Below are 12,233 nucleotides of genomic sequence, written 5' to 3'. Positions count from 1 at the left end.
GTAATGCCTTCACATTTGTATTAAAGAAGACACTGGTCTTAATTTGCATGTCAAATAGGTGATTATAATAGCATCATATACTAGAAGAGCGGTTTATTCATTCCTTCTTGCAGTTGTTCAATGATATTTTGCTACTTGTGAAATTCAATATTGAGAGCCTTTTCCTTTTATTGAGTTACTAGAGGTCCAGTGCACGAAATTCATGCACGGGGCGGGGGGGACAGCTTGGGAGGGTAGGTCCCTCAGCCCAGCCTGCACCCTCTCAGCAATCCGGGACTGCTGGCTCCTAACCACTCACCTGCCTGCCTGCCTGATCGCCCATAACCACTGTGCCTGCCTGCCTGATCATCCCTAACTGCCTCTTCCTGCCTGCCTAATCACCCCTAATGCCCCTAACTGTTCCCCTGCCGGCCTGATCGCCCCTAACTGCCTTTGCCGGCTGGGATGATCACCCCTAACCGCTCTCCCCTGCCAGCCTGATCACCCCTAACCGCTCTGCCTGTCTGCCTGATCACTCCTAACCACCTCTGCTTCGGCCCTGCCACCATGGCTTTGTCCGGAAGACATCTGATCTAAGTAGCATATTACCCTTTTATTAGTACAGATGGTCGATTTTATTTAATATTTTCATTTGTTGGATTTTCAGTCTAACTCTTTTATTAAGTCTTTACAGAAGATGTAAAACTAGAAAACTTACAATCAATGCCTACTGTGTGCAAACAAAAAATTCTCAGTCCAAATATGAATCTGACATGAAATCATAAACATTTGCAAAGATAATTTGTAACTGGCACCTCTGCTTCTTGCACAGCATTCAACTGGGGCCTCCTTGGTCTTTTCAAAACAGGACTCTGCCAGCTGCCAGCTGCAGTGCACTGATTTTAGTTTAAAAGAAAAGCTGCTACTTGTTTGGAAATCACTGTTTTTCTGTTTGTTGGTTTTTGCTTTAAAAAAATAATACCCACAGAGAAAACTGTTGAGACCTGATCAGAACAGCTCCAATAAAAGATTTTCTACTACCATTTGACCAAGAATTGTAACTCTGAGATTAACTGAATTTGGGTAGCCTGAACACATCAAACCCTAGAACTTTTTTTTTTATATTAAGGTACAATATATATAATATAAAATTTGCCATTTAAACAATTTTTAGGTATACAAGTCAGTGGCATTAAGTACAACTATAACCACTAATTATTTTCAAAATTTATCAAACCCTGTGCCTGATACTATTGAAATAATCTGGTAATTATTTAACAGGAAAGGAATAAAGGGAAGATTAAAAAGTACAGGCATGCCACTTATACAGCTTTGCTAATTTAACACTCTCCAAGTCTGCTGGTTGATGGGGAAAAGGACTGGACAAAGGCAGTTTGGACGCATGCTCAGTAGGTCTGAGTGATGTGGGAAGGTATCTACCTCTCTGTCATTCACACCTTGGAGCTAGAATAGGCGTGGCCACTGCAAGGGCACAAAACCTGAATATTTAAACTTCTGAACAAAAGAAGTACCCTCTCTCTCACATAGGACTCTTGCCTCTCCTGCTTGCCTGTGCTCCTGTGACTTTTGCTGCAGGGGGCACGCTCTCTGCACTCGCCCATGTGGCTCATGGCCATGTGAGACCCATACAATGGGCTAATAGACTGAATTTGGACTGAGGCTGAATTGGACCCGGCTGTAACATGGAAAGAAAGCTCTGAACATGGGCCCTCCTTTTGGCTCTGCAGGACTCCCAGCTACACCATTTTCAGGACTGGGTTAAGGGACATAGGACTTTATAACTCAAGGAATATAACTCCACACAAATAAAGCCTTTTATTTTATTATTTTTTAAATTTTTTTATTAAGGTATTATATGTGTACATATCTTACCATTGCCCCCCCACCCCACTCCCATACATGCCCTCACCCCCCAATGTTTTGCATCCATTGGTTACTCTTATATGCATGCATATAAGTCCTTCAGATGATCTCTTATTTCCCCCACCTCTCCCTAACCTTCCCGCTGTAATTTGACAGCAAATAAAGCCTTTTATCACATCTCAGTCTTCCATGGGGGCTTCAGAAAATGCTTATTTCAGTGGTAGCCCAAGAACCACACTTGCACTCATGTCTGGGAAATTTGGCCCATTAATTCATCCAGCAGCATAACCATTAAGCAAAAGTCACATTCCACCCTCCTCCATTCCCTAGTAGTACTAACTTACTTTCTGTTATGGAGAATTTGCCATTTCTAGATATTTTATATAAGTGGAATCATAGAATATTTGTCCTTTGTGTTTGGCTTACTTCAATTTAGAATAACATTTTCCAGGTTCATCCAGATTGTAGCATAAATCAGAACTTTATTCCTTTTTATGGCCAAATAATACAGTGTGGCAAAAGTAGGTTTACAGTTGTTCATACTATCTAATAAAAGAGTAATATGCAAATTAACCATCACTCCGCTACACCCACAAGCCACACCCACCAGCCAATCAGGAGCGAGTATGCAAATGAACAAAACCAAGATGGCTGCGGCCACAGAGAGAGCAGGAGGCTTGCGTTTCCTCGGCAATGGAGGAAGCCAAGCTTTCCGCACACCCTGGCTGGCCTAGGCCTCTACTCAAGGCTACAAAGTTTCAATTATAGAAGAGAAATAAATCCCAACAAAAATGGCAGCAGCCACGGAGCTGGAGAGAGCAGGAGGCTTGAGTTGCCCCCGGTGATAGAGGAAGCCAAGCTTTCTGCACACCCTGGCTGGCCTAGGCCTCCACTCAAGGCTACAAAGTTTCAATTGTAGAAGATAAATAAACCCCAGATACCAGGGCCTCCACTTGGGTCGCCAGGGGGCGTGGCCGGCCTGCAAACCACCACAGGTCCCTCGCCCAGGCCGCCCCATGCCCCAAGGGAACCCCTACCCTGATCCAGGACACCCTTCACCCAGATGTTCCAAACCAGCTGGCGCCCCCCATGCACCAGACCTCTATCCTATCTAATAAAAGATTAATATGCAAATTGACCATCACTCCAACACACAAGATGGCTGCCCCTATGTGGTCAAAGATGGCTGCCCCCATGTGGACACAAGATGGCTGCCACAAGATGGCCAGCAGGGGAGGGCAGTTGGGAGGGACCAGGCCTGTAAGGGAGGGCAGTTGTGAGCAATCAGGCCAGCAGGGGAGGACAGTTGGGAGGGACCAGGCCTGCAAGGGAGGGCAGTTGGGGGCTATCAAGCCTGCAGCGGAGGGCAGTTAGGGGTGACCAGGCTGGCAGAGGAGGGAAGTTGGGGGTGACTGGGCCTGCAGGGAAGGGCAGTTGGGAGGGGACCAGGCCTGCAGGGGAGGGCAGTTAGGGGTGACCAGGCCTGCAGGGGAGGGCAGTTAGGGGTGACCAGGCCTGCAGGGGAGGGCAGTTAGGGGTGACCAGGCCTGCAGGGGAGCAGTTAGGCATCAATCAGGCTGGCAGGGGAGTGGTTAGGGGGTGATCAGGCTGGCAGGCAGAAGCGGTTAGGGGCAATCAGGAAGGCAGGCAGGCGAGCAGTTGGGAGCCAGCAGTCCTCGATTGTGAGAGGGATGTCCAACTGCCCGTTTAGGCCTGATTCTACTGGGATCGGGCCTAAATGGGCAGTCGAACATCCCTTGAGGGGTCCCAGATTGGAGAGGGTGCAAGCTGGGCTGAGGGACAAAACCCCTCCCCCACCCCGTGCACATATTTCATGCATCGGGCCTCCAGTATGGAAAATAATGCAATAATTAATACCTAATAATATAAGAATAAACTCTGTTTTTCATACTCACAACTATAAACTTATTATTGCCCCAGCCTGTATATTGTATGTATATATCACTTTTTGTTTATTCATTCAACTATTGATAGACACTTGTATTATTTCCACCTTTTGACTACTATAAATAATGCTGCTATGAACAATGGCATACAAGTATCTGTTTGAGTTATTGTTTTCAATTTTTTTTGGGTATTTACCTACGAGTGAAATTGCTGGCATATGATAATTCTATGTTTGCATTTTGAAGGAATTGCCAAACTGTTTAATGATTTCTACAGAAGTTGCATCATTTTACATTTCCCCCAGCCATGCATAGGGAATGGGGGAAGTTCTAATTTCTCTACATCCTTGCGAAACACTTGGGTGTGAAGTAGCACCTTACTGTGGTTTTGGGTTTGCATTTCCCTAATATTAGGTATCTTTTCATGTGCTTTTTGGTCATTTATGTATCATCTTCAAAGAAATGTCTAAAATGTCTAAATACATGCCCATTTAAAATTTTGTTGTCTTTCTGTTGTTACGTTGTAGGAGTTGTAAATAAGTAGATATATAACTGATCTTTGTGTTGATTTCATATTCTGATATCAGATATATGATTTACAAATATTCCCTCCCATTTTGTGGGTGACAAGGATTGCTAGCTACCACCGCAAGATGGGAACAGCCTATGAGAGATTCCACCCAGAGTCGCATAAGGAGCATGGTTCTACTGACATCTTGATTTCAGACTTGAGCCTCCAGAACTATGAGAGAATAACTTTGTTGTTTTAAGCTACCCAGTTTGGGTTACCATTTACCATAGTTCTGAGAAATGAACAGATGTTCCAACTTTGATATCTTTTATTTCTTTTTCTTGCCTAATTGCTCTGGCTCGAACTAACAGCAATCCTTTCAAACTCTTGCAACACACTTAAGAGGTGGGAAGACTTCCTCATGCTATGAGGTCAGCATAATACTTATACCAAAGCCAGACACAGACCCAAGAGGGCTTCAGACAAGTACCCCCAGTGAATACTGATGCAAAAATCCTCAACAAAATACTAGCAATCTGAATTTAGGAGCATATTAAAGGGATTATACACTATGACTAAGTAGAATTTATGCTAGGAATGCAAGGGTAGTTAAACATATGAAAATCAATCAATATAGTATATCACATTCATAGAAAGAAGAGAACAAAAACTCATAATCATCTGAGTTGATGCAGAAAAGGCATTTGAAAAAATTCAACACCACTTCTTAATCAAAATAGTCAATAAACCAACACGAGGAAAAAAATTTCTATGTGATAAAAGCTATATATGAAAAAGTCCAACTAGCAATACTCAATGGTGAAAAGCTGAAAGCTTTTCCCCTAAGGTCAGAAGAAGACAAGAAGGCCTGCTTTTGCAACTTTTATTCAACATAGTACAGTTTCTACTTGTTGATGTTTCTACAGAGGAACAGCATGGATCTGCCTACTCTGCCATTGTGCTGGTGTTACTCCCAAACTCTAGAACTTTTATACTGTCATCATACATAAAATAGTACTTAAATTCAGATATATGTAAATAATAGCACTGGAAAATAAAATTAACTATTAGCTAACAAATCACATCAAAATAATTTAGATACCATGGCTTTAGTTCTAAATTAAAAGATGTTTTCATTTACTTAAAATTGCACATTAATCATTAATTATACAGAGTTTCTCTGAAAAAAGTGTGTTTAGATTGTTCCCTGTCAGACACTAGATATATAAAAGAGGGGTGAGAGATTCATGATTTTTTACTAATCATCAATGAAACTTGAAGGATGACTTTCATTTAGTGTCAAAACTCAATATTACCATTAACCCTGTACTTGTGAGATAAAAATGGCCTACGTCCAAAAGTATTAAAGTTCTCATCTGACTACATTTCCAGTGTTCACATTTCTGGATTATTCTGTTTATTCAGACATAAAGAAATGTACATATTAGAGGGGAATACTGTATCTCTACTGCTAATTCCTTTGAGGAAGAAAATTTCCTAAGTATATTACTAACCTTTCTTTTTGTCTCTCTATTTTCTCTGCTCTGGGAAGTGGAGTGATTGGTAAATCTGGGAAGGCTCAGTCCTGCCCTTCTTTCTCTTGGGAATAAGCTGCCTGCAGGGAGAAAACCACCTCTTCGACTTTTCCAGGAGCAGACTCTTCCCTCCATTTAGAAAAAGGGCTGTACTGGTCTAGTGTTGCCTACATCTAGATGTGTTCTCTAATTCTGGAGGCTTTCTGAGCAGCCCCATTTGGCTCTCATATTAAACTATATTCTCCAACTTGCCTTTTATAAAGGTGTTGTTGTTTTTTATTACTACTCAAAGTTAAATCTCCTCTGTCACCATATATTTGACCCCCTTTACCCTTTACTACCACAATGTAACATACAGATGACATATTATAGAACTGTACACATGAAACCTATATAATTTTATTAACCAATGTCACCCCAATACATTTAATAAAAAATGAAGGTGATATCTTTGACCTTCACATTCTTTGTTTTGTTTTTCAGTTTGTTTTGAACATAGCCAGGGGAGAGGGAAGTCATTTTATTGTTTCACTTACTCCTCCTATCTAAAGTTGATATCCTTCCTGAATTCTCTATCATCAAAAAGCTTTGAGCCTATAGTAAACAAACCCGAAAATCCAACACAGGCTACCAAGAGCTTTTTGAATCTCTAATCAAGGTCCTATGTTTTTCTCCAATCAAAGGAATTGAGGGTACTTCTTTGCAATTTCAGAAAGTAGTTTTTTCTTTAAAGAACACCTTAGGCTATTAGGTTATCATTTGGATCTTTCTAAACTTACTATTGGACCTGATGTTGCACACTGAGGAAAAAAGCTTGAATCCTTTTACTGGGAAAAGGCTGACAAACTCTTCTATGTAAGAATATAGGTAGATCTTCAAAGTTCATTTGATATGTGATCTACTCTTGAAGAAATAAACTTTTAGACAATCTGTTCTAGGCAGGTAAATAACTCATTCTGCACATATGACATTTCTGAGTACACTTACCTCTGCTGTGTACTTTGCAGAATTCCCCACGATGACAATGACCTTTCCTTTGAAGCTTTGGAGCATAGCGGTGTGAGGGCCCTGGTTAAGTTCCCCTTCTGCGGTGAATGCAGTGCTGAATGGAATGTTGATGCTGCCTGAAATGTGACCCCGAATAAAACTGGGAAGGAAAGTTTAAGGAAAACACTTATTTGTGTGCAGACTTGAGAGAGAGAGAGAGAGAGGTAATTGATTCCCAGAAGATAGTACCGTAAAAATCAAACACAGAGACCAGACTTGAAAATTCCCTGAGTGGACAAAACCAGTTTAGTCATACAAGTACACTTAATTTAGCTTATTTTCCAAGACAAGCGAAGCTGACTTGACCTGGTTCACTTCTTGCCTATGCCTCTGAAAATCATAAGTGAAACTTAATTTGTTGCCCCAAATTGATAGGAAGTAACCGCTAACCCAGAGGTCAGCAAACTGCGGCTTGTGAGCTACATGTGGCTCTTTGGCCCCTTGAGTGTGGCTCTTCCACAAAATACCACGGCCTGGGCGAGTCTATTTTGAAGAAGCGGCGTTAGAAGAAGTTTAAAAAATTTGGCTCTCAAAAGAAATTTCAATTGTTGTACTGTTGATATTTGGCTCTGTTGACTAATGAGTTTGTCGACCACTGCGCTAACCAATTCCCTTTTATTTAAGAAAATTCGAATACTGTGACCAATAAACAGTCATTGCCTCCACACTGTATAAGCTGCATTATGACAGTAGGCCTCGGAACCTCAGTATTTGATGTTTTGGTTTGAGTGTTCTTTGGTGTGTGCACAATAAACGGCTACTTATTATTATTTTGATGATTCATTGGCTTTATTTATGAACTTTTGACAGTTCTAAACATCTTCCATGTTCACATGAGTATTTTATTTAAATGAAATAAGGCACCTCCAAGGGGAAAAAAAAGTTAAATATGAAAATGTAATGAAAAAGAGAAAGAAAGATGACTGGCCAAAGATGTAAAGAATTTCCTGATTAAATGAAGCATTGTGAAAGTGGTCAGGATGCAGCAAATCAATGGCAATTGCATGGGCCACATAATAATCATGCCTTTAAGTTCATTACTACTGCTATGATTACTCCCAAGCTCTGAAAGTAATATAGCCAAGCAGATATTCCCAGATATAATTTGATACTGCAAAAGCCTATCTACTTTGGGTAAGCGATTGCTAAATGGGACTCTATTTAGAATTGTTAAGGTCAACAGCACTGGTTAGAAACAGTTCTGTTGTTGGTTTACTTCTCAAGTAAATTTAGCTGACATTTCCACTCTTCAATTTTAGGTCTCCAAAGGGACTGTGGCTTATTATATTTGTGCTTTGGCAGGGTTCTGATGGTTTCATCATTGACTATAAATTTTATTTTTGGAATGAAAAGCATGTATTAGCTTAAAATATTTAGAAATACCTTAAGATCTTAAATAAAAATATATTCCCTCCTTAGTAAGTAAAAAGTACAATTAAAAAAGTACAACTAAAAAGATGATTATTTATATAGAGTCTATAGAGAAAGATATTCTTAAATATTATTATCCATCGAATAACTATTCACATAAGTAAAACAACTATAAAAACAGGTTTAAAGGAGATATATATTATGCTTTGGTAGGATATGTCCATTTGGAGAGAACAGGTAACGTTTTCACTGAGAAAGTAAGTGATGGCCAAATTAAAATTTGAAGAATTAATAAAAGTTATTTAGGTAAAGAAATGGAATGGAGACAGAAGAAATTTGAGGCTCCTATTCTCAAGAAAGATGGTGTAGACTGACCACATACTTTACATTTACAATATTTTAGTCAGCTGCTTCTTCCTCACTTTTCCTTTAAAGAAGAACATTTGGCATTAATAAAGGACTATAAAAAGTTCTGAAAATGAAAAGAAAGATAGAATAAACATTAGTATCTCATTGTTTAGAGTCTTCTAGAAAGGAACGAATTTATGATCATTGGCTTGGTTTTCATCAGCACTACTCTCTCAAACATTTACAATTATCCAATGTTCTCAACTTCAGTTTTCATGACGAGTAATGACTTTGTTTTCAGCATGTCATTAGTCTGATAGTACTTTTATTTTCAGTAAGAACATACCTTAAAATGAAAATTTTTGATAACACAAAGAACCTAATGACTCAAATATTATTTGCAAATGTATATACATCTACCAGACTGAATTAGTTGCCAGATATTTTATTTATCAAAAAGCCTTTAGCCCTTATCAACAATGAAGACTTTATATATGTATATTTTTTTAGAGTTTTTATAGTAGCAAAGGTAATACAAACCTATCTTGGTCAAATACTATAGCAGACATGTGTGAGTTGCCTGCCCGCCCCCCCATTCTCTTGCTGAAAGGGTGTCAACTACTGACCCTAACAAAAGGGTGAGCCTCAACTGTCATGTTTGTATCAGAAGATCCTGCCACAATCATGATTGACAGCATAGTAGGGAGAGAGAGGGTGAAGGGTTATCTGATGCAGGCTGAGCCAATCAGGTTCTCTCCTTTGAAAATCAGAAATAAAGATAAAATACAATGCTCAGACTATACTAAGCTTTACAAGCTAATGCCACATTTGAGTGTCTTCTATATACAACTTGTTCAGCAACATTTTAGAAAATTGGTGACTATGGAATAATAGTAGCTATAAAAACATCTAGTTATTACAGCAGTCATCTGGTCAGGTGTTTTTGAATAGAGCTGTTTACTACCCTGATAGAGACTCTGTGATCTGCAAACAGTTTTCTCTGGTAACTGGTGACTTTATTCTGTTGCAGTAAGCTGTTTCCTTCCCCCAAAACACCACTCTGCTCAACATTCCATTTGGCAGATATTACCAAAGCATTCAAGAGTGTGCTTATAACAAAGATACATTTTCACATTAAACAAAATTTGGTAACCCAAAATACAAATAAATCAGAAAAAGTACTTTGATTGTTTTACAACCAATTATTAGAACAGTATTAACAGGTAAGGATGATGGGCACTGTTTTCTCGGTTTCTGAAACCTGAAGATTTTTCCGTATTCCTAAATCAATCTCCAAAAACAATACTGCCAATACATGCACTATACTTTAATCAAGCAGATAGAATAAATAGCAGTTTTAAGAATAATACAGGTATATTGTATAGGTAAATTACATAGGTAAATGTTCATATTCTAGAAAGTTCCTTTACTTTACAAAAATATTTTAAAATTCCTTTATCATATTTGATGGCTCAAAATTGAACACAGAAAGAATCTTGTTTTTCTAAATCCTAAAAGAACACAGCATTTTTGTTGCATACCACACTTAGTGACATTATACACTGAGTGGCCAGATTATTATGATATCTGAACGCATAATAATCTGGCAACTCAGTATATATATATTAGAGGCCCGGTGAATGAATTTGTGCATGGGTGGGGTCCAGCCTGCCTGCTGGTCGAACTCCTGGTTGAGGGGACAATTTGCATATTAGCCTTTTATTATATAGGATTAGAGGCCCGGTGCATGAAATTCGTGCATGGGGGGTGTGCGTCCCTCAGCCCAGCCTGCATTCTCTCCAATCTGGGACATCCCTCTCACAATCCAGGACTGCTGGCTCCCAACTGCTCGCCTGCCTGCCTTCCTGATTGCCCCTAACCGCTTCTGCCTGCCAGTCTGATCACCCCCTAACCACTCCCCTGCCAGCCTGATTGATGCCTAACTGCTCCCCTGCCAGCCTGTTTGCCCCTAACTGCCCTCCCCTACAGGCCTGGTCACCCCCAACTGCCATCCTTTGCAGGCCTGGTCCCTCCCAACTGCCCTCCCTTGCAGGCCTGGTCCCTCCAAACTGCCCTCCCCTGCTGGCCATCTTGTGGCAGCCATCTTGTGTCCACATGGGGGCAGGATCTTTGACCACATGGGGGCAGCCATCTTGTGTGTTGGAGTGATGGTCAATTTGCATGTTACTCTTTTATTAGATAGGATAGAGGCCTGGTGCACAGGTGGGGGCGAGCTCGTTTGCCCTGAAGGGTGGCCCAGATCAGGATGGGGGTTCCCTTGGGGCGTGGGGCGGCCTGGGCGAGGGGCCTGTGGTGGTTTGCAGGCCAGCCACGGCCCCCAGCAACCCAGCAGAGGCCCTGGTATCTGGGATTAATTTATCTTCTATAATTGAAACTTTGTAGCCTTGAGCAGAGCCAAGACTCCTGCTTGCTCCATGGCTGCAACCATTTTTGTTGGGATTTATTTATCTTCTATAATTGAAACTTTGTAGCCTTGAGTGGATGCCTTGGCCAGCCAGGGTGTGAAGAAAGCTTGGCTTCCTCCATCACCGGGGAAACCCAAGCCTCCTGTTCGCTCCATGGCCGTAGCCATATTGGTTGGGTTAATTTGTATACTTGCTCCTGATTGGCTGGTGGGCGTGGCTTGTGAGTGTAGCGGAGTGATGGTTAATTTGCATATTACTCTTTTATTAGATAGGATATTCACTGAGTGGCCAGATTATTATGAGTTCAGAGATCATAATAATCTGGCCACTCAGTGTATCTCTCTATCCAGAGCATACCAGCATTTATGTTAACTTGTTTGTTGCTATGTTAACTAATTGTAATTAGTTAAATAGAGCCAGCCCAAAGGAAAGGCTACACCTTTAGAGTATCAATAGCTACAAGGGAATATGGAATTAAATCCATGCCTTTCTCATATATAATGTAACTAAATAGCATTAATTGATGTAAAAATTACATCTTTAGGTATCATCATTTTTCCTTTCTAAATCTATTGCTGCTTTCTTTGAATGGCATCACCATCTCCCATATCAGTCTAAAACTTCATTTTTGACATCTCACCAGTGGCAACATCTAACATCTTGTTGCATTAATAAATCCCATCCTCCTGTCTCTCTATTCCCATTACCACTTACTTGCCTATTTCAGACAGTCATTTACCTTGAGCTTAGACTACTGCATCAGATTTCTGTTTTTTCCCAACTCTCATTTTGCCACTTGGAAATCCATTTTATTGGATTAATTATTTTAGTAATAGTCTTTAAAATTAAAACATAGCATACACTATAATGCTATGTTTTTTGATAATTTTATTAAAAACTATGACTAAAGTTTCAACCAAGAGAACCATAAGCTATAAAAACTTGAAAGTATTTTAAGCCTTTGAAGTAACAAATAAGAACTTATAGACCAGGGGTCCCTGACCAGTCAAATGGAAATTAATGCTTGTTTTGGGAGTCAGTGCACTCACCTACTCTGCTAAGGAACTTCCAGTATCTGCGAAGCCTAAACAATCAGGGACATGAGCATTTATACTCTCACCATACTCAGGGACCTCACAGTTCAGGGAAAATAGAAAGTAGTAACTTTTCAAAAAGAGGTAGGGATATATAATTTGAATTAGTGGCCTCTCAAATTGTATTTTCA

General features: G+C 40.2%; 1 protein-coding gene across 1 annotated transcript in view; it reads right to left on the bottom strand.

Moving 5' to 3' along the window:
* The window catches only part of TBCK (TBC1 domain containing kinase), a 205,610-nt gene that overhangs the window by 16,064 nt on the left and 177,313 nt on the right, over positions 1–12,233 (bottom strand). Inside the window, exon 25 of the mRNA XM_080650862.1 lies at positions 6,804–6,963. Within this exon, the coding sequence (XP_080506988.1) occupies positions 6,804–6,963 (160 nt within the window). The remainder of the gene's footprint in view (positions 1–6,803; positions 6,964–12,233) is intronic.

The sequence above is a fragment of the Plecotus auritus genome (genome assembly GCF_963455305.1).
Source record: "Plecotus auritus genome assembly, chromosome: 1".
Classification (NCBI taxonomy): Eukaryota; Metazoa; Chordata; class Mammalia; order Chiroptera; family Vespertilionidae; genus Plecotus; species Plecotus auritus.
This window is presented reverse-complemented; position numbering and strand designations above follow the sequence as displayed.